The sequence below is a fragment of the Numenius arquata genome, chromosome 2, assembly GCF_964106895.1.
Source record: "Numenius arquata chromosome 2, bNumArq3.hap1.1, whole genome shotgun sequence".
NCBI classification, from domain to species: Eukaryota; Metazoa; Chordata; class Aves; order Charadriiformes; family Scolopacidae; genus Numenius; species Numenius arquata.
In genome coordinates, this window is record NC_133577.1 from 131,049,901 (window position 1) to 131,072,407 (window position 22,507).

Consider the following 22,507-nt stretch of genomic DNA (forward strand, 5'->3'; position numbering starts at 1 on the left):
AGGAAGTCGGTCCCATTCTCTGAGGATGCTGCATGGTGGTAGTGGCACGTCCAAGCTGCTCAGAGGGGAACGGCCACTTTCACTTTTACTTCTGGTTTAGGCACTTTCACTTTCGCCTCCTCACAGCCTTGCACAGAGACTGGCAAGGGCCTTTTGCTCCCGCAAATGAAACCTGGATGTGTCAGAGTTTTTCCTATGTATTTGCGTGAGTGCGGACTCTTCCTTCGGGTGGGAACAGATCTGAAGGAGCCTCTTCAATCTGAAAGGGGAGATGTGGGTCACGGCAAGCTGCTGGACTCCGTGCCGTGCTCTACGATTGTTTCATCTCATGTATTTATGTATTACTACGGCAACTTTTTTTTTTCTTTTTCTCCCCCTTTTGGACTTTCATTTTTGCACTGCAGCTGAACTTGGGAGGAACAAATTTTTCAGTTATCATCTGTAAAATTGCTGTTTATGTTGCATTTTCAAGAGCTTCACAGGCTTTTTATTTGTGGTTTTTTTTGTTTTGTTTTTTTAAAAAGCCTTTAGCTTTTACCCCTGAAAGATACTGATTATCCAGTGCTTTTGCTGATTTAACACCCCACACCCTCAATAGTGTTCTGCACCCGTTGGGGTTTTTAACCCCGTAATCTCTCTTTGCCAGCTCGGTGTCTCACATGCTCAGCGTGGAAACACCCCCCTGGCTCCCAGCTCACACATTTAGACGCAGCCTTTCTCGTGCTCCGAGACCCCAAACTTGTCGACGACGCAGGGTTGCGAGGCGCTATCGGTAGGAAGAGCGGAATATTGCACCTTGAAAAGTTGAGGTGGTTTGGAGCAGTAGCTGTGAAATTAAGTAGTGGTGAAATTAAATAGCTGTGAAAATAAAAGCAGTCCTGTGCTTTCGGGGTATGAAAAGCAGTCGAGGGAGCTGGGCTTGTTTAGGAAGTGAAGAAGATGCCGAGGACAGGGCTGTCTCTCCTCCGAGGATGACTCCGGACGCAAATGTTGTGGTGCTCCAGCAAGAAGCAAAAAAAGGATGTTATGTTCAGTCCGAGCCTTTGAGCAGAGCTGTGAGCTGGGATGCAATTCCCTGATTTCCATGGGGAATCTGAACTCCCGGGCTGCTGCTTTGAGATCCTCGGGATGCAAGAGAAAGAAAGCAAAATGAAAGACAAGTGAGGGGGAAAAAAGTGAGCAAACTTAACATCCCTTCCTACCCTCAGTAGGGTCAAAGAGAGAAAACGATAATACTGACATAGAGCTGGAAAATCCCTTTATTTTTAATTTTTCTGTCCATGAGAGACAAGTTGCATTCACCTGCTCTTTCACCGCTTCTGGTGATCACAGAGGCATCACCTGGAAGTGGAAGGTTTAGAAAATAAATACAAGAGGGCACAAAAGACCCCAGAGCAAGATTTAAGGGAGGCAAAAGACTTTCCTTTCTGTGCTCCCAATTTCCATTCCCACCTGTCCTGGGTTGAGTGATACAGGACTAACTTTTCTTCTGATGCTGGGGAAAACTGCACTTTTAGAAGACTCTAGTGTCTGAGTTCATTAAAATATTTACTTTAGAGCCAGCCAGGCTCTGTGGGATTCAAGGTTGGTGCTTCCGAGCCTTGCCAGGTGCAGGGATGAAGAGGAGCAAGGCCCGGGCGTTTGACCCAGGCTGGCCAACAGGATTATTTCATACCATGAACGTCACACTCAGTATAAATTAGAAAAGTTTGCGGCGTAGTTCTCTCCGTGTTGATGGTCCAGAGAACTCCTTGCCCTAGTGCCGGACCCCTGAGTCCTTCCTTTCCTCCCAAAGCTGTCCCACATTTGCTGTCCACTGCTGGGAGCGCACGGCTTCCTACTGATAGAAGTGGCTGACTATAATTCTTGTATATCTTATATCAGTATTGGGATTAATATTGGTTCTTTAGTGTTATTGTTAATTATTTAGTCTTACTCTATTAAATCTATTTATGTTTCAACCCTTGTGTTTCTTTGTGTTCCCCAATTCCCCTTTCCAGGTGGGGAGGGGTCATTGGGCGATAGAAGAATTGTCTAAACAACAATATATTGTTATGGGTTTTCTCAAACCAGTCCTCTTCAATATATTCACCAATGTCCGGGAAGGAAGGAATGATGAAGGAATGGAATGCACCCTCAGCAAGTTTGCCGATGATAATAAAACTGGGAGGGGTGACTGACACACCAGAAGGCTTTGCTGCCATATAGCGAGACCTGGACGGGCTGGAGAGTTGGGCAGAGAGGAACCTCATGAAATTCAACAAGGGCAAGTGTAGGGTGCTGCACCTGGGGAAGAATAACCCCCTGCACCAGGACAGGTTGGGGGCTGACCTGCTGGAGAGCAGCTCTGAGGGAAAAGACCTGGGAGTCCTGGTGGACAACAGGATGACCATGCCCTTGTGGCCAAGAAGGCCAATGGCATCCTGGGGTGCATCAGGAAGAGTGTGGCCTGCAGGTGGAGGGAGGTCATCCTCCCCCTCTGCTCTGCCCTGGGGAGGCCACAGCTGGAGCACTGGGTCCAGTTCTGGGCTCCCCAGTTCAAGAAGGACAGGGAACTGCTGGAGAGGGTACAACAGAGGGCTACAAAGATGATAAGGGGCTTGGAGCATTTCTCTTATGAGGAAAGGCTGAGGGACTTGGGTCTTTTTAGTCCGGAGAAGAAAAGGCTGAGAGGGGTTCTCATCAATGCTTATCAATACTCAAAGGGTGGGTGTCAAGAGGATGGGGCCGGTCTTTTTTCAGTGGTGCCCAGTGACAGGACAAGAGGAAAGGGGCACAAACTTGTATATTAGAAGTTCCATCTCAACATGAGGAGGAACTTCTTTCCTGTGAGAGTGGCAGAGCCCTGGAACAGGCTGCCCAGAGAGGTGGTGGAGTCTCCTTCTCTGGAGACATTCAAAACCTGCCTGGACACGTTCCTGTGGGACCTGCTCTGGGTGGACCTGCTTTGGCAGAGGGGTCAGACTAGATGACCTCCAGAGGTCCCTTCCAACCCCATAGCATTCTGTGATTCTGTGAAACCACAACACCACCATACATGCTTTTCTTAGAACCATTTTTAGATTCCCCCCACTCATAAGTTGAAATGAGAACTTACATATTTGTCCTCAAAAATTTTGGTGAGGTTTTTCTTAAGGAGCGACCAGTGCGCAAAACCTGCTCTTCGCGTGGAGTTCAGCGGTTCTACATTTCTTTGCTTATGGGTGACTGCTTTATTTTCTAAAGTTTATGGATCGGGAGAAATAAACCTTTTCAATATGTCTGTGTTGCAAACTCAGCTTGGGATTTGAAATCTCGTAGCTCATGAATCAAGGTAAATGAATCACTGAATAAAGGTAAAGGTTTTTAAATGTGCAGCAGAGACTGAGCCCAGTGTTTCCTGTGTTTCTAAGCGGCTGCTTTATTTAATATTTGGACTTTTAACGGCTGCAAGAGCACAAGTACTGAAGGGCTTTCCTTTGTGTCCGTGTCGGTATTTAATCTGTCAACTGCTTTGGGACCTCTTCGTGGTGGGATGCTGCTGGGAAGTGTTTTACCGAGATGTTTTCCTTCGGAGATGTCGAAAGAATTTGGGTTTCAAGAAAGCTCTGCCCATTGAGGCTTTGAAGGGAGGTTTGCTCTCGTGGTTTTGAAAGCCACATTCATCCAAGACCTGAAGATCTTTATAGTAAAGGAGATAACCCTGAGAATCTGAGCACGCACCGAGATTTTTTTTCCCTGCGTCCAAACGTCAACCCTCACACCCTAAAAGAGCGAGGAATTAATCTAAGTAACTTTTTAGCACAAGAGAAAACTCTGACCCTCTCAGAAAGGGTAAAGTTAATTTACCACCAGGCTTTGCTTCTAGTAGTTGCTAACTACTTCTTTTAAGGGGAAAACTTTAAGGGTTTAGGAGGGAGCTTGGAATTCCTCCTGCCGAAGGGTGATTTAACTTGCAGACAAAGACTTGGGGGTTGCATGGCTGGAGGGGCTCCCAGTGGGAGCCACCGAGCTCCATGGAGATCCGGGCTTGATAAATGAGGCCTGGGTGTGGTGAGTCACGTTCAGCTGCCACTGGGGATGCCAGGAGTTAATTTTTGCACGTGCTTTTTCCTTTCTTCCTCCAGGTTTTCATCCGGAGTCGGAAGAGTCAAGTTCCCTTTTGCAGACAGCGGTTTCGGTGCTGCGGAGCTCCTACTTGGACTCTACATCTCAGGATGGTTTTCAGTACAGCCAAGCGATTCTGGTGGAAAATGATGTTTTTCTAAGTGAGGTGAGGCCGGTGGGGGAGCCGGGTGTTGCTGGCAGCTCGGGAAGGGGTGGCGTTTCTTTAGGAGCTGCAGAGGGCTGTGAATGCTGGTTTATGGGCAAGTCTGTCTTTCTTCTGCAGCACGTGGCTGATCTTCCTGCCTCTTAGAGCCCCATTTGCAGTTCGTGACTGAAGGGAGCCTTTTCTTTGCTTTCTTGCCCTTCTTCCTTCCCAATCTGATCAGGGACAAAAGGTCCTTTCAGCCAATGTTGCCAAATGTTCCACAGCAGTTCCTGGGACAGGCTGAAGTCGTGGTTTGATAACTAGCAGGAGAGCTTTAATGTTATTATTCCAGGTTGTATTTCTTTTGTCTGCCCTCACAGCTGTGCAGGCCCCAGTTTTAACCCCGTTTCCCTTTCTCCAGCTGACTGGGGCATGTACAAACCCACTTTTAAAATGGCTTCGTCCCTACAGTCCCACTGTCATTGGCATGGAAGACAGGCTGTCTCCTCTGGGGACTGGAGATGACCAGTCTGCTTGCTGTCACGAATTAAATAGGGCTTAGACGTTTTGGCTGCCTAAATCTGGGATAGTCACTGTGGAGCTGGATAAAAAAAATCTGGGAAAGCAGATATCAAGTCATTTGTTGATTTGCCTGAGAGTTCTAAAGCCAAAGTAAGCAAAATCAGTGATGAGATTGTTGTTTTCTTGTCTTCTAACTCTGTTTAAAAAATCTCATCCTTCTACAGCTTCTTTTATTAAAGCCCCAAAGCATCATGGACTCAGACCCAGTTCTGTTTGTTTCCACGATGTTCTCCCTGTCTGGGCTGAGAACATGCTCTGCTTTAATTATCAGACAAAAGAAATTGGAATAATGTGTTATTTGGCTGTAGCCAACCTCTGAGCTGTGGTCGCATGATAACACCTGCCCTCTAGTCGGATAGTCTGGGCTTCCCTGGTCAGTGGAGAGAGAAAAAGAGAGGTGCCTCCAAGCGTTTCCCCTTTGTAGGCACCTTCTCCATGTCTTCTGATGGTCATAGCTGGCTACTAAATATGACGCTTCACAAGCCCATGTGCTGCTCGGTGAAACAAGCTCCCCAGTAGCTGGCGGTGTGTGGGAAGAGGGGCAAGGTGGAATAATAAGGCTGGACTTCCCTGGGATGAGCACAGTGTGATGCTGTGGAGCTGGATATGCCTGCTGTCCCTTGCAGGACATTGAAGATGTTCTGCTGGGGACAAAGGCAGAGACAGATGGACAGGCAAACACATGGATTGGGGACCTTGTGGTGGGAGATGGGGTGTACACATGCCTGGGGGGAGGGAATGATGTGTGGGCACATGAGCTGGTCCAGCATCACCTGGCTACTGACAGCTGCCTCATACTGACCACGACTGGAGGTGTTTGTGTTCATGGTGTGAGGACAACGTGTCCCATGTCACTTTGCTTTGGCATGAACATACTAGACCAAAGTGGTGTTGTTTGTCTTCTGCAGCTCAAAGCTTTTGCCCAAGCAAAGGAAGCTGCCGGGTACAGCCAGGAGGAGCTGGAGGAGACCTTTGCATTTCTCCTGTTTGATAATGAAGAAGAGGTAACCTGAAATGTTTACTCAGCTTAAGAAGTTTGATGCCAAGTGTCTGCATGTTTGCTCTGTCCCACCAAAGCCCAGCAGATCTGTTGACTGAAGTCTCCTGGCTCTTTGTACCCCATTACCAGTGCAATTACCACTGTATAAATAGTCCAGAGCAAGTTCTGAAAGCAGCTCCTGGGAGTTTTTAGTGATGGATCTTATTTCGCATCTCTCCAGTCAATTACTGTTTGAGATTTGGCTGCCTCCTCCTCCCTGCAGAGGGCAATAGAAGGAGTGTCCTTTTGTCCCGGTGGATTTATGGTCAAGTTCAGGCAGGTGAAACCTTTCAGGTATGTTTAGAAAAGCACTTTTATGACAGAAGACAGGAGTTTGGGCACATTCGCTCGGGTTTGCCAGTTGGGTGGAGAGAGAGCCTGACACAGCTATTGGGAAAGTTATTCCTGCTCATTTTTCACAAGGATGCTTTTGATTTTGTGAGAAGAGTTTGTCTACACAAGGATGCTCAGGGAATCTAATGGGAATTCACTTATAACTTGATTTAATGATACCATGCCAAATGACTGTAGAGATGGTTTCGTTCAGGATGAGAGTGGCCTGAGTGCAATTTAGTTCTGTTCAGTTTGGACTGAACCACAGCAAAATAAACCACTTTCGGTCTCGTTGTAGGTGCAGGAATTGTCCCGAAGAGGGACAATTTTGGCTGTTTGAAATTTAGTACAGTCTGTGCCAAGTGACTGAGCTCATTGTACAGACCCTGGGAAAGAGAGAGCTCTTCAGAAGACAGTTGGACCTTGTTTAATGCAAGCATCTAAAATCCTTGGGCTAAATCACTCTCTGGAGGTTCCTCTCTCGCTGATGTTCAGAGGAGAAGTCTAGCTGGCTGGTCTAAACACTTGCCTTTTAGGAAGCAGAAGTTAGGTGTGATGAGTGTCCCCTGTTTCTTATAAAGGGGCTGACCACAGTTTGACTGGTTTGCTTTTATTTCTCACCCATAATGAGTTCAAACTGCTCCTGTTGTCACTGTTTGGTCAATATATATTTGGACTTTGCACACTTTGATGAATCTGCTTTGGATGTGGATTAAATCAAAGCTGGTGAGATGCTCCCAAGGTAGTAATTGTACCTACAGAAGTGTAAGCACACAGTAGCAAATGCCCTTTGCTTTCATGCCAGCGCCGTTACATTTATTTTTCCTCAAATTGCTCATGCAGATAAAGAAAGTGCAAAGTCCAGCTTTTTGCTTGCAGTGGTTTCTGGAGATGCTGGATTTTTTCCAGATTTTTCTAAGCTGTTGCTTCCGCAGAGGTGTTTGTAGCAACACTTGATAAATACAAGTATTTAGTGTCGGAAACAACAAGTTTTCGTCCTATTGGTTCCTCCTGCGGGCACTGTGTTTAGTTTTCTTTATACTGTGGGTGTTTTGGGATCCTAACAATCTGTAATTGATTTGCAGCAGGTTTGCCTGTTTGCAAGTATTTTGCCAATTGTTGTGCTACACATTTCAGTAGCCGTGTCCCTTATCTTTGAAAATAGATGGTAAAAGAGGTTGTCTCTTCTTTTGAAGGCAAAAGAGGTGTGTCAGAGAGGCCTCCGTGTAAACAGCAGTTCTATTTCCACGCTCGGTGACCCAGCGAAAGGTAAGATTTCCATTCAGAGGACCAAAAGACCTGTTTACTTTTCTGGGGTTAGAGTCCTTTAAAAACAAAAGCGAAAAGTCCAGACGGACTCCTGGTACTATCTTGTTAGTTACTGCAAAAATCCACAGAAATATCTGTGTTTCTCAAATAAGAAACTTCATTTGTTTGGATCAAGCACGTAGCAGTGTTTTCCTTCTGCCCCCTCAACCAGATGAGGATGGGATCTTCCCCAGGGAATGTTATCGTCTCTTCACCTCTCCATTTCAGGCTTTTTCTCCCTTGTTAATAACAACTTTTGTCACCAAAGTGGCTTTTTGGCAGCTCTCCCCACCCATTTGCTCTTCAGAGTTTGTTTGCTGAACTTTTGCCACCAGTCTTGTTAATAACCAGAGCAGATCATGACGTGTCAACGCCCTTTTCAGTCTGTGCTTGTTCCTCGCCCAAAGGTCTGGGGCCTCAAGACGTGCGGTGCAGGATGCGTTACTCAAAGAAATCCTTCTGCCAGAAGCAGAATGTGTCCCAGTGCTTGTCCCGCGAGTCTTTGCAGGCCAAAACACCTAATTATTGAACAGTTAATGGCAGCGAATGCAAAACCAAGCAAGAACTGGTTGTTTATCTGGGTGTATGTCTTGGTCCTGATGGACTGAGATGATTATGGTGGGTCTCTTCATAGCCCTTCACCTGCCCAGTCCCTGTTTCCCCCCATCTATTTTTCTACCCATCTAGTCTACAAATATGAAGCAGGAGTGAAGACCTAACTCCCCCCTCCCACAAGAAATCAACATGTGATTTGGGCATGGAGAAGAGATGGGAATAACCGTATCAGAGTGGACCTTGTCACAGGGTAGAAGGTTTATGTTGGATTTCTGGGACAGTGAGGGGTCATAAAGGCAAAAGAAGGGGCCTGGGAGGGTCTGTGCCATGCCGCGGGCCTGTTCTCCTGTCCATGCAGTGTGTGTTCCCCACGTACAGACATCCACGTTGTCTTTGCGTGACTCCAAATTCAGCAAAGTACCCGCCCCACTTGCAAATCTGACCTGGAAGCCCTTCACCAGATCTCCCTGTAAGAGACAAGCCCTTGCTCGATATGTTTTCATGTGATGTGGGCAAAACTGACGTTAGCTGGGCTTCTTCTCCCAGGAGAAACCCAAGTTAACTCCTTTCCTGGAGCTGATCCTGAAATATATAATGCTGTTCCATACCAGCAGTCAACCAATGAAAAGAGTCAGAGTTTCACCCTTTTTTTGGCAGCAAGTGCTGCTGTTGTTTGCAGCACCGGCTCTGTGGAGACTCCCATTGCAGCAAGGAGCATCCTCTTTACAGCTGTATTTTTTGCAATGAGCTTTACTCGACAGATGATTCACATTATTGTGTATTGTTTTGTTTTCCCAGGAGTTTATATTTCCAAGTATGCAGACTGTCTTCATCCCAGACCCTGGTATCATGGAAAATCGGGCTATATCGTCATTTGTAAGCTAATTAAGGTAAAATGCAAGTCTTTCTTTTTATGTGGGGTGGTTTTCAGAAGCAGACGCAGGCAGTTTTTAAGAAGACATTGGTGCCCTTAGCTGTGGTGGGATCTAAAATCAGCTCTGTTAAGAGCTCATCAGGATTTTTGACTATGGGATGCGTCAGAATGGAAAGGAAGAGATCCAACTGGGCTTGACTGGTGGCCTGCAGGGCAGCAGAGGACCTTCCAGATTCCACCACTAAAATCAGAAATTCCCCATAGGGTCTCTTTTTCCCTGGAGTCTGATGTGTTTTGGGGGTTTGAAGGGTGAGCCCTAAGGTGGCTGAGTTCACAGCCCCATTCCCTTCCTCCATGGGGCTGGCGTGTGGCCCCTTTCTCCCCTCCCCGCTGGCTCCTGCTCGCTGTAGCTGGCACTGAAAACACGCTGCTCCTGTTTGCTCTCCTGAGCAGAGCAGATTTGTCTGCCGTCTGTTGGCCATGCCAAACTTCCCACATCAGTCCCTCGTGTTTGGAAAGACACAAACACACGCAACCCCTTCACAGTGATGGGGAGTGTGGGGCTGCCCCAGTAACACTGTCTTTGAGGGGGAAAAGGAGGATTCTGAGGTCTTATTTTAAATGTTAGGACCATTTCTGTTTAATGTCTTTATTGATGATCTTGACAAGGACATAGGGTGTATCATCAGCGAGTTCGCAGATGGCACCAAGCTAAGCAGGAGTGTTGATTCCCAGGAGGATAGGGAAGCTCTACAGAGAGACCTAGATAGATTGGATCATTGGGCCAACATCAATGGCATGAGTTTCAACAAGGGCAAGTGCCAGATTCTGCACTTGGGCCACAACAACCCCGTGCATTGCTACAGGCTTGGGGAAGTGTGGCTGGAAAGCTGCCTGGAAGAAAGAGACCTGGGGGTTCTAATTGCCAAGCGGCTGAATGTGAGCCGGCAGTGTGCCCAGGTGGCCAAGAAAGCCAATGGCATCCTGGCTTGTATTAGAAATAGCGTGACCAGCAGAAGCAGGGAGGTGATTGTGCCCCTGTACTCAGCACTGGTGAGGCCACACCTGGAGTATTGTGTCCAGTTTTGGGCACCTCAATCCAAGAGAGATATCGAGGTGCTGGAGCGAGTGCAGAGGAGGGCAACGAAGCTGGTGAAGGGCCTGGAAAACAAATCCTATGAAGAGCGGTTGAAGGAGCTGGGACTGTTTAGTATGAGGAAGAGGAGGCTGAGGGGAGACCTCATCACTCTCTACAACTACTTGAAAGGACACTGTAGAGAGGTTGGTGCTGGTCTCTTCGCACAGGTAATTAATGACAGAACGAGAGGGAATGGCTTCAAGCTCCAGCAGGGTAGGTTTAGACTGAACATTAGGAAAGAATTTTTCACAGAAAGAGTGGTCGGGCATTGGAACAGGCTGCCCAGGGAGGGGGTTGAGTCACCATCCCTGGATGTGTTTAAGAGCCGTTTAGATGTGGTATTGGGGGATGCGGTGTAGGGGAGAAGGTTGGAGTGTAGGGTAGATGGCTGGACTCGATGATCCCAAGGGTCTCTTCCAACCTGGATGATTTTATGATTCTATGATTCTATAAAATAACTTTCTGCAAACAGTTATGTGGATTTTTTTTTTTTTTTGGTTGATTTTCTGGCACAGGGGAAGGTCAAGGTGGTATCTGAGAATAACACCACCAGCTACACTTGCCCGTCTCCCGGCTATGACTGCCACGTCACCCTGAGCAGAAACGACACACCATCAAAGACCAGCCGCTGCCAGGCCTTCCAGCAGAGCCAGGTGTGCAACAGGCAGCTCGCTGGTGGGCTGCAGGGGAACGCAGCGCTGGCCCGGGTTGCCTTCCTCGTTCCTCACCTGGGTTTTTTCATCTGTGTTTTCCCTTTTTTCCCAGTATTACGTGTATGAAGTGTCCGATGGCAGCGCTGCCGAGCGGCCCCGGCAGATCTGCCCGTACATAATCATCGCCTGCCAGTACAGGGAGCCGAAGGAAATGCCCGTCTTAGCTCTAGAGAGCCTGTAAGCAACTTGCTGTTGTTTCAAAATACCCGGCCGCTTTTAGGGGGTGTTTTTCCCCTTCCCGTTGCTAAATATTCCTCTTTTTCTCCCTTTTCTCTAGACCTGAGCTTAATCACAAAGGTAGGAGCATCTGGTGGTTGGTTTTGTTTTATAAATGTACCTTTCTCTGCCCTCTTCTTCCGCTTTCCCTGAGCCTTTCTCCCTTTTGCCTGTAGCGTTGTACTGCCCGTGGAGGGGACAGCTCTCCATCCGGGGTCAGCTTCTGTGCAACATCGCCCTGAGGACCCCGTACAGCTCCACGATTCCAGCCCAGCTGTAAGTTGCCCTTTTCTCTTCTTTCTTTGTAATTTGTGGAGTGTGAAGCGTTATAGCCACTCCTGCGGATCATTTTGGGATCACCTTTGGGTGTCCGTGTACCAGCGAAATCCAGTTTTGTCTCTCCTGCCCTGTCCCTTCATTGATCAGCGTCTTCTTGCAGCTGCAGCATCGGGGAAATCATCAGTGTCAGGAAAGTGGTGTTGGGCAGCCAGTGGTGGAGTTGTCACAGCAACAGCTGGATGATGACATGAGATCAGGCCCTGAACCGCAGCTGGAAATGGCTGCTTTTTATCGTCTCTTTTTGTTAACTGCTTTGGGATGTTTATTCCAAATCAATTATTCCTGCTTGGGGTTTTTTCCCTTGTGAGAAGTGGGCTTCCCGGTGGTGCGTGTGCGTTCAGCCAGTCGTGTTTACAGATCGGCATGATGGCAGATAAAGTATTGAGGTATCTAGCCATGCCAAAAAATTAGATATTTAAAATCTTCAGTAGTCAGAAGCCAACCAGCAGGCAGCAATTTGAAAGAGCCAGTCACAGCCAGTAATGCAGCCACCAATATCAGTGTTTGGAGGTGTTTCCAAACAGGATTCTCAAATTGGCTAAGTGTTAGGCAAGCTGTGCCTTCTCCAGCCTTCTCCAGAACTATTTTCTCTGGTTTCACAGTGACAGAGCCACGGGGCTCTTTGCTGTGCTTAATTCTGGGAGCCTTTTATGCTTGTGCTCTCACCTTCTGCCGCTTTATCCCCATAGGCCTCCCAACCTGGACATTAACCATGTCATGGGTTTGTCTGACTTGAAGAAAAAGCTACCAGAAGCTGCGTTTGGGAAAGGAAATTATGTTGAGAATGAAGGTGAGTGCAAAACCCGCCGGTGTGATGAGTAACGTCTGTGTACTTGTGCCGTAGGAATTGCTACGGGGGGGTCAGAGCTCAGGTCCATGTAGTGCTGGGTCCTGTCTTGAAGGGTGACTGGTTGAAAATAAGCGAGGAAAAATGCTAAAGCAGCACAGGGATGTTCTCCTGTCCACACTTCACATATTCTCCTGGTGTGATATAATCCTTTTCCCAAAGCAGCCCTTTAATCAGCCCATTCCTGGGACAGAACAGGGTTGGGACATCCTGTTTTGAGACCTGGGCTCCCCTCCTGCAAGGTGTCAAACGTGGTGCAATTGAGAGCAAATGCAGGGTGACAAACTTTTCCCCTTCTCACGTGATCTCCCTACGAGGTGAGGGACACTTCACCTCCTGGGGTCTGATCCAGGGTCTCCTGCATCTGGGTGGATGGGGGTAACTGCCAGCCAAAAAAGATGTGGCTGCCTGCAGTAGCTTTGGGTCATGGGTAACCTATTTGTCACTTCAAGCAGACTGACAGTGACAGTGAATGGCCGTGTGAGAGGGGAGAGGACTCCACGAACCTTGGGGAAGGGCAGGTTTTTATCAGCTTTTATTTATCAGCAGATTTTGCTTTTATTTATCAGCAAATAAAAGCACGAATCTGGGGAAAGGAGAAGGGCTCTACTGTCCCCTCAGTGGTGGAGGGGCTCTTTATCAGGGAGTGTAGCGGTTGGATGAGGGGGAACGGTTTTAAACTGAAAGAGGGTAGACTTAGATGAGATCTCAGGAAGAAATTCTTTACTGGGAGGGTGGTGAGACCCTGGCCCAGGTTGCCCAGAGAAGCTGTGGCTGCCCCATCCCTGGAGGGGTTCAAGGCCAGGCTGGATGGGGCTTTGAGCAACCTGGTCTGGTGGGAGGTGTCCCTGCCCAGGGCAGGGAGGTTGGAACTTGATGATCTTTAAGGTCCCTTCCAACCCAAATCATTCTATAATTCTATGATGCTAGGAGACCCTGCTTGCCTGTAGTCAGCCACATTCTGGGTCAGTGCAGGGTGGGGAGGAGGGGAACTGTGTCTACTTACACTGCAGTGTTCGTCCTGCTGATTGCTTTTCAGGTTAGAGTTTTGATGAGCCTGGCAGTTCTCAGCTCCAAGGTGATGGCTGTATGTGGCTACGTAAGGCAGCAGACACACAATTACTGACACAGATACCACAGGTTGCACATGGAGAGCTCTGGGTGTGATTTGCAGAAGCTCCAGGTGCCATCTCCATGTCACCTTGCACCAAAATAAGTGTGGACTGCCTCCCATTGAAACATAGAATGGTTTGGGTTAGAAGGGACCTTAAAGACCATCTAGTCCAAACCCGTGCCCTGAGCAGGGACACCTCCTACCAGACCAGGTTGCTCAAAGCCCCATCCAACCTGGCCTTGAACCCCTCCAGGCAGCCACGGCTTCTCTGGGCAACCTGGGCCAGGGTCTCACCACCCTCACAGAAAAGATTTTCTTCCTGAGATCTCATCTCAGTCTCTCCTCTTTCAGTTTAAAACCGTTTCCCCTCATCCTATGGCTCCCCTCCCTGATCAGGAGTCCCTCCCCATCTCTCCTGTAGGCCCCCCATCTGTGTATCAGCTCTGTTGAGCCAAGTTGGGGCACGGATTGGCCCGGCTGACGTAACCAGCCTGTTTTGGGGGTTTGCATTCAGCTCACAGTGCAGATGGACACAGGATGGTGCCAGGGCAGGGGGAGAAGGCAGGAGAAGTTGGGGGAGGCCGCAGCAACACTTGACGAAGATGCTGTGGAGCTGCAGTCTTCCAGTCAGCTGGTGAAGGAGAGGAAATACTTTGAACAGAAGAATTTTGCTGTGAGATTCAGGAGGGCTAATGTTGAGACCGAGATCTTGCATTTATTAAACTCTCTTGGGGATCAGAGTGCAGAATGAGGATACTCCATAGCAGAGGAGATTATGTCATTTTAGAATAAGGTATTTCCCTCTGAAAAACTCCCTGCTTCTGTTAAAGCACAGAGCTCTGGTTAAATTGCTTTTGTTAGCTGCAGAGATAAGAGGGGAAACATCTTCTGTGAATCACAGGTTGAAGAGGAAACTCGCTGTGATATAAATGTATATAACAGGTTAGGAAATCTTGATAAGTTGGTTTTTGGTTTTTTTCTTTTAAAACCCAGTGCTTCCACCAATTGCACACCCGTCTTCCTGGTTCAGGAGCACTTATTTGTTTGGAGTTCATGCAAGAGGCACTATTTCAACATCACATTCTCTCTCTTTTGTCTGCAGTCTGCTTTCAGGGCGTCTACTTCAGTCTGTACGAGGTAGAAATATCGAATAAGGATCAATATAAAATGGATCAGTTAATAGAAAATCTAAAGGAAAAGGACTTGGTAAGTGTTTTAAAATATTGTCGTTCTGGGCGGAAAGTGGCTATGTTTATGCCAGATGAGTTTATTTTATTGTCTTTATTAATGATTTTCCCCCTTGCACTGCAAACAGGATGGTGGACAAGGACTACAAGGGGATCTTATCTATTTAAGAAAGCAGAAGCAAAATCCCCCAATGCCAAAATGATAACTGCTAAGCAAAAGACATAAACTGGCTGAAAAATAGCCCCCACTCAAGTAGATACTCACGGCTGGGCTTCCAGGAGCTCTGAAGGTGTTGAGGTTTATCCCTTTTTTAATATGAAATTCCCCTTGCAATATATTATCTGATAAGGCTTTTTTTCCCAACACACCGGGGTCTTTTTGTTCCCCAGTGAGATTGTCACATCTCCTTGTGACTCCAAGGGACAAACCTCACCCTGCGGAGCGCAGCACCTGCATCTCTGCTGGGATTTGTGGTTTGGTTGGGTTTAGTTTTGCTGCTGCTGGTTGCTCTCTCACATCTGATGCTTCCTGTAGATTCAGGGTTGTAAATTCATGGCCACAAAGTCGGAGCTGGCTGCTGGGCATGTCCTCCCATCGCTATAAGCTGGCAGTGGCCCACAAATTGCCTGGAAGTGCTGTTGCTCTGCGGCGCTGCTGAAGAGCTGCCCCACCAATGTAAAGCTGCCCTGTGTCCAGTTCTGGGCTCCCCAGTTCAAGAAGGACAGGGAACTGCTGGAGAGGGTACAACAGAGGACCACAAAGATGATGAGGGGCCTGGAGCATCTCTCTTATGAGGAAAGGCTGAGGGACTTGGGTCTTTTTAGTCTGGAGATGAGAAGACTAAGGGAGGGTCTGATCAACACCTATAAATACTTCAAGGGTGGGTGTCAAGAGGATGGGGCCAGTCTTTTTCCAGTGGTGCTCAGTGACAGGACAAGAGGTAACGGGCACAACCTTGAACATAGGAAGTTCCATCTCAACATGAGGAGGAACTTCTTTCCTGTGAGGGTGGCAGAGCCCTGGAACAGGCTTCCCAGAGAGGTGGTGGAGTCTCCTTCTCTGGAGACATTCAAAACCTTCCTGGGCATGTTCCTGTGCAACCTGCTCTGGGTGGACCTGCTCTGGCAGGGGAGTTGGACTAGATGATCTCCAGAGGTCCCTCCCAACCCCCCATCATTCTGTGATTCTGTGATACGTAATGTAGGAGAGTGATTTTGTTGTGGGTTGGTAACAACATTAGAAGAAAAAAAAAAAGGGATAGCAAAGACAATCACCTGCCTGAGAATTGTCTTGTTGGTGAGAAACAGCAGCTATTTCACTGAGCTGGATTTATGTAGCAGAGATGCTGGCTCTTATCCCCTCTGCTCTGCTGGCCTGGGACAACCAAAGCAAGGAGCTGCTGTTCTGAGTAGTGAATATTACTCTGAAATTGTTCAGCATTTCCAAAGTTGTCCTGGAGAAATGAGGCTGTGGGCATTAATCCAATCCCCTGTTACATCTGAATTTATTGAATGGGATCAGTGAGGTTTCACAGAGCGGTAGAAGCCCTACGGATATTGGGTTCCTGTAGGTTTCCGGAAAAAATGTGTCTGTGTGGAAGAAGGAGATCCAAAAGGGTGTCCCCACGGAGGGAAAGGCAGTCCAAGCCAAGCTCTGCGATGAGGCATCAAGCAACACCCAAACACAAGAAAAGCCTCGATAAGTGCACGTATCTTTTCAGACATGCAGTCATCCAGCTCCGAGACAGTCGCAGGCATTGCTTAGACTCAGCTTTTTTTTTTTTTTTCACGTATTCATTGGTACCGATGCTGCTAAAAAGCGAGCTGCATGGCCTGAACTTCAATCAGGCTGGAAAAATCGGTTTTATCAGATGCTGGTGTCCAGCTTTGCTTTCCCTGCTGGGAAGACCTTCCCCTTGGGCTGTGGAAAGCAGATCCTGCTGAGATGTCCTTTCAGTTCAAAAGCTCCTGGACTAAAATTATTAACCTTGTTCATTAATTACAGCTAGTTTTGCTGAGCGTATTTATTTTTTAAGGAACCAGCTGGGAGGAATTTGAGAGCTGAATAACAACATAAATGGAACGCTTTTGATTACAGGTCCCAGTTGGCCCAAGTGGCATGAAAGGAACAGTGTCCTCCTCAACGGGGAATGAGCTGGTGGTGTTGGCACACATTCACCAGCAATCAGGGCTTGTCCACGGTTATGCTGAGTCATATAAAGTGTGCTAAGGAGGAAAGGGAGTGGTTGCTCTAACTTTGTATGTGTGTGTTGTAGGCAATCATCAAATATTTACAAGACCAAGGAGTCCTTATCCTCCTCACGTCCTCTGCCTTGGCACGAGATGATGGTAAGACCATGGCTACATAGAAACCAATGTCTGTGCTTAAACATCCTGCTCTGTTTGAGAAACGGAGGGGTGGGCACCCTCAGTCTAAACAAAACCTGTTGCTTTCTTTCCTAGGGTTTGACCCCAAGGAGCCCGTCAGCCTCCTGGCCCTGTTTCTGTTCACCTCGTCCCGGTCGGTGTCCCTGAGAGGTAGGGAGGTTTTCTTTGCTGGCTTTGGACACTGTGTTTTGGGGGCAAGATCCTCACCGGAGGGTCCTCACAGATATTTTCCTCTTGAAAAACTGATTTCTCTGCTCAGAACCATCTAAAGCTTTAGGGCAAAGTGTGTTAAAAGAGGAGAGAAACGTCTTGACTGTCTAGCTGTGCTGCATTTTGGTGGATGAGAAGCTCAACACGAGCCGGCAACGTGCGCTGGCAGCCCAGAAAGCCCCCCACATCCTGGGCTGCATCCCCAGCAGCGTGGCCAGCAGGGTGAGGGGGGGCATTCTGTCCCTCTGCTCCGCTCTGGGGAGACTCCCCCCCAGTGCTGCCTCCAGCTCTGGGGCCTCAGCACAGGAGAGACATGGAGCTGTTGGAGTGGGGCCAGAGGAGGCCCCGGAGATGCTGGGAGGGCTGGAGCCCCTCTGCTGTGAGGACAGGCTGAGAGAGTTGGGGGGGTTCAGCCTGGAGAAGAGAAGGCTCCGGGGAGACCTTGAAGCCCCTTCCAGTCCCTGAAGTGGGGGGCTCCAGGAAAGCTGGGGAGGGACTCTGGATGAGGGAGGGGAGCCCTAGGAGGAGGGGGAAGGGTTTGACACTGAAAGAGGGGAGATGGAGCTGAGATGTGGGGAAGAACTTCTTTGCTGTGAGGGTGGTGAGAGCCTGGCCCAGGTTGCCCAGAGAAGCTGTGGCTGCCCCATCCCTGGAGGGGTTCAAGGCCAGGCTGGATGGGGCTTTGAGCAACCTGCTCTGGTGGGAGGTGTCCCTGCCCAGGGCAGGGGGATTGGAACTAGATCTTTAAGGTCCCTTCCAACCAAAACCATTCTACGATTCTGTGATTTTAAGCTGAGCTAAACCGGCTCCACGTCTCTCCCCTTTGCTGCACATTCTTGCCCCTTTGCAAGAAGCTGGTGTGAGTGAAAAATAATTACTTTTCTCCCTCTTGGTCAGTTTTCAGCAGCATCTGCTCCCTGAACTGTCGTAGGTGTGCGCACAGGAGCCTTGTCTCCTGCAGATCCTGGCTTATGTCCCTGAAGTTGCTGTGGAGCTTTGCTCAGGGGGCGAAACGACACACGGCATTTGCTGGACCCTGCACGGAGCTGACGTGATTTGCTAAACCAGCAGGAAAACAGCCCGAGTTAATTGTTTTCTGCTGAGACAACAAGTGAAAAGAGCTCCGTGAAAGGTTGCTGCTGGTGTGGGCAGGGTGAGGAGAGATGGAGAAAGGGGCGTTGCTCCCTAAAGAGCAGCAAGAATTTGGAGGCTCAGCCCTTTTGTGGGACTTCTCCGCTGCAGGATCTGTAATTGCTGGTAGCGGAGCCGTGACGACCGGTCACGGTGTTCGATGGGTGAGGGAGGGAGACGGTGTTGGGCAGAACCGCTGTGCTTTGCTGCCATCAAGGTGAGTCACAGCTCTGGGACCTGGGAGGTGAACCCAGGCTGTTTGCAGCCCCAAAATGTGCTTCTTTTCATGCGGAACAAACACAGAGGTGCTAAATAAGAGAAAATAAAGATTGTACAGTTTGAACACACAGAACTGGAAAGAAGAACAAGCTTCAACGTCTGTTGCATTTGCCTCAGATTTTCTCTGTTGGCTTTATACTGCACTGTAGACGTGGAAGTATTCACATTACAGTTTCTTCTGGTGGCCATACAGAAAGTTACTGCTCTGCCTCCCCTGGACAGCTTCATCCGCGCTTCTCTCGTTGCGTCCGCTCCACCAGGAACGCTTCCAGCCTTGCAGATTCCCCAAGCAAAATATAAACAGGGGCCTTTTGCCCTGCGTAACTTCTGGCTTATTTTTATGTTGACTCATCCCCGGGGACAAGCCAAGGGGTTGTTTATGCCAGCGCACCCTGGTATTTCAGTGTGAGCGACGGCTGGCGTTGCTGACGGAGCTGCACAGGGATGTGCCCGTGTCCCCTCCCTGGAAGATAAAATGGGCAGAAGAGCCGACAGGACCTTCCAGCACATCCGGGCATGGATCGCTTTGTCCTTTTTGGTGTTTAACTTGCAGCTTTCTCCTTCGGGATCCGCGTATGAAGTGGGCTTGTAAGTTGGGTGAAGACGTGATGGTATCTTGGCAGTGCGGGATGTGAACGTCTTTGATGCCTGAATTCCGACAGCTTGACTTTAAGGATGTGCCGACCGTGTTAGCCTGGCAACTTTTCTAGTTCCTTTTCTAGGCATAGGAGAGAGAGCCAGGCTCCTCCTGAGGCAGACTGAAAATCTAAAGTGCCAGGTCAAATCTGGGATCAGGTTGTTTCTGTGACTCCTGAAGCGAGGGCCTGAAGTTGGGTGAGGTGAAGGGAAAGAACACCGCGAGACCGGACTGGAGGTGGGAACCGACCACCCAGATATTGAGATCTTGCTGACCAGCCCCTCAACAGGCAGAAAAAACCCTCCGGAGCAGAGGGATCTATTCCTCCAAGGCTGACTGCAAGCACTGTGCACTGCGGGAGAGGGGGAACAGTTCCAGGAGGTATTTATCTTGAAGAGGGAAGAAGGTGGTGGAGACAGGAGAGGGCACCAGGCTTAAGGAGCATCCTGGAGCGAAGACGGTGCAAGCAGCCAGTTTGTAGGAAGGTTTGGGGCTGTAGCAGACGTTGCCTGTGGCTGGTGTTGATGCTGAAGAGTAGGCGAAGCCTGGGCAACTGGAGAGTAGCTGGCAGCGAAGTGAAGAGGCAGAGGGAGAGGATAACGTTGAGTAAACACTCCACGTTAATGTGACACGATCTGAATGTCGATGGCTTCCAGATGTCTCCCCTCCGATGCCAGCCAGGACTCCTGCACGTGCTGTCCCTTTCTGCCTACGTGAGCGATGTTAACCCAGCCAGCCCTGGCTGGCCCCTGGGCCAGAGACCTCTCTTCGCACCGAGGTTAGAAACCTTTTTTGCTTCAGGGCTTCTCTATGAAGATAAGCAGAGCTGTGCAGGGATTTGGGATTGTAAAGGTGTTATGGTTTGGGAAAACCCATAACAATTTATTGTCGTTTAGACAATTATTCTCTCACCCGGTGACCCCTCCCTACCTGGGAAGGGAAATTGGGGAAAGCAAGGAAACACAAGGGTTGAAATATAGATAGATTTAATAAGATAAGACTAAGTAATTAACAATAATACCAAAGAACCAGTATTAATCCTGATACCAATATAAAATATACAAGGATTATACCCAGCCCACTCTATCACAGGGTGCTGTGCGCTCCCAGCAGGCACAGCCAGTGTGGGACACCACAAGTGCTGCGGCTTTGGGAGGAAGAGAAGGGCTCAGGGGTCCGGCACAGGGGCAAGGAGCTCTCTGGACCATCACCATCAAGGGGGAGAGAAACTACACAGCAAACTTTCTAATTTATATTGAATGTGACATTCATGGTATGAAATAATCCTGGGTCCAATGCCCAGGTCTCGCTCCTCCTCATCCCTGCACCTGGCAAGGCTCAAAAACACCAAGACCTTGAATCCCACAAAGCCTGGCTGGCTATAAAGTAAATATTTTAATGAATTCAGACCCTAGAGTCTTCTAAAAGTGCAGTGTCCCCCAGCATTAGAAGATAAATTAGTCCTGTGCCGCTCAACCCAGGACAAAAGGGACAATCACCGAAGACGGCGGGGGAGATGCAAAGAGAAAAGGAGGCTGAAGGACGGATGCATTTGAAGTCGTTCAGTCCAGACTCAAAGCATGAATAATGTTTCCCGTTTCGAAACAAGCGGCCTCTGAATCTGTTCCCTTCCTGTCCAGACAGCCGTCGGAAGGAATGTCGGGCAGGCGTAACCAGCCCAGCGTTCCTGAGCCAGCAGAGGAGGCGGGGAGCTAGGAAGCTGCCTTGTGGGGATGCCTGGGCTCGCCAGTAACAAGGACCAGCGTTGCCAGTGCCAGGCAGGGCCAACAGGCGAAGAAAATCACGCATCTGGGAGGGAAGAAGAAAAGCCTTTGCCTTGTTGGGAAGAGAAGTGAGGGGGAAGGGCAGTGGGCTTGTCAGCCCAGCCCTGCAGCCAAAGGAAACCTCAGAGTCGGAGCATAACGTGTAGATGGGCCAAGCCTGCGGGTGCGAAGCGCCAACCTCAGACTGCTGGGTTTCAGTGGATGAAGCCAGATAAATCTGCCTCCTGTGGAAAGCCAGGCTGAGAGTTGAGGATGTTCAGCCTGGAGAAGAGAAGGCTCCGGAGAGACCTTAGAGCCCCTTCCAGTCCCTAAAGGGGGGGGCTCCAGGAAAGCTGGGGAGGGACTCTTGATCAGGGAGGGGAGTCATAGGATGAGAGGCGATGGTTTTAAACTGAAAGAGGGGAGATTGAGCTGAGATCTGGGGAAGAACTTCTTTGCTGTGAAGGTGGTGAGAGCCTGGCCCAGGTTGCCCAGAGAAGCTGTGGCTGCCCCATCCCTGGAGGGGTTCAAGGCCAGGTTGGATGGGGCTTTGAGCAACCTGCTCTGGTGGGAGGTGTCCCTGCCCACAGCAGCGGATTGGAACTGGATGATCTTTAAGGTTCCTTCCCACCCAAACCGTTCTATGATTCTATGAAAGGGATCTCAGCCAACAGGCGCTGCATATCACACCGGTTCTCCAGGCCTTTCCAGACACTGAGAGGACGCTGCTACACCAAGCAGAGCTTAATTCCACCATGACATCTTCCACGGTGACCCTCAAGCATTGGGATATGTTCATATTGTTTGCTGTTGGGAGCTAAACTTCTATGATACTGTGAACTGTACGTGGTGTTTAGGTATGCTGTGCGTTAGTCTTGCTGAAAACAGAAACACCAGCTCTTTTCTGTAGGATCAGCCCCCCAGGAAATCACCCAGAGGTTCGTAGAATCACAGAATCACATGGGGTTGGAAGGGACCTCTGGAGATCATCTAGTCCAACCCCCCTGCCAAAGCAGGTCCACCTAGAGCAGGTTGCACATGAATTTGTCCAGGCAGGTTTGGAACGTCTCCAGAGAAGGAGGCTCCACCACCCCCCTGGGCAGCCTCTTCCAGTGCTCTGCCACCCTTAAAGTAAAGAAGTTCCTCCTCATATTAGTTATGTTGTCCCCAGGTCTGCTTGGGTAAGTCTGTGTTCCCCATCCCACTCCAGAGCACCACGCTGGCAGCAAGTAGAGTTGGAGCTGCTGGAAATTGCATCCGAACAGGGACACAAACAACAAAACTGATCTTAGTGGCTGGAGAGCTGCCTGGCAGAAAAGGACCTGGGGGTGTTGGTGGACAGCCGGCTGAACATGAGCCAGCAGTGTGCCCAGGTGGCCAAGAAGGCCAACGGCATCCTGGCCTGGGTCAGGAACAGTGTGGCCAGTAGGACTCAGGAGGTGATCGTCCCCCTGTACTGGGCACTGGTGAGGCCCCACCTCGAGTGCTGTGTCCAGTTTTGGACCCCTACCACAAAAAAGACATTGAGGTGCTGGAGCGGGTCCAGAGAAGGGCAACGGAGCTGGTGAGGGGTCTGGAGCACAAGTCTTATGAGGAGAGGCTGAGGGAACTAGGGTTATTCAG

At 49.2% G+C, this 22,507-nt stretch overlaps 1 protein-coding gene across 1 annotated transcript in view; it reads left to right on the forward strand.

Moving 5' to 3' along the window:
* Positions 1-22,507, forward strand: part of TASOR2 (transcription activation suppressor family member 2) — a 56,477-nt gene that overhangs the window by 9,392 nt on the left and 24,578 nt on the right. Inside the window, exons 2-12 of the mRNA XM_074167767.1 lie at positions 4,107-4,252; positions 5,722-5,817; positions 7,382-7,454; positions 8,847-8,938; positions 10,826-10,950; positions 11,051-11,070; positions 11,166-11,265; positions 12,018-12,118; positions 14,392-14,495; positions 16,753-16,825; positions 16,940-17,014. Coding sequence (XP_074023868.1) covers positions 4,107-4,252; positions 5,722-5,817; positions 7,382-7,454; positions 8,847-8,938; positions 10,826-10,950; positions 11,051-11,070; positions 11,166-11,265; positions 12,018-12,118; positions 14,392-14,495; positions 16,753-16,825; positions 16,940-17,014 — 1,005 coding nt within the window. The remainder of the gene's footprint in view (positions 1-4,106; positions 4,253-5,721; positions 5,818-7,381; positions 7,455-8,846; positions 8,939-10,825; positions 10,951-11,050; positions 11,071-11,165; positions 11,266-12,017; positions 12,119-14,391; positions 14,496-16,752; positions 16,826-16,939; positions 17,015-22,507) is intronic.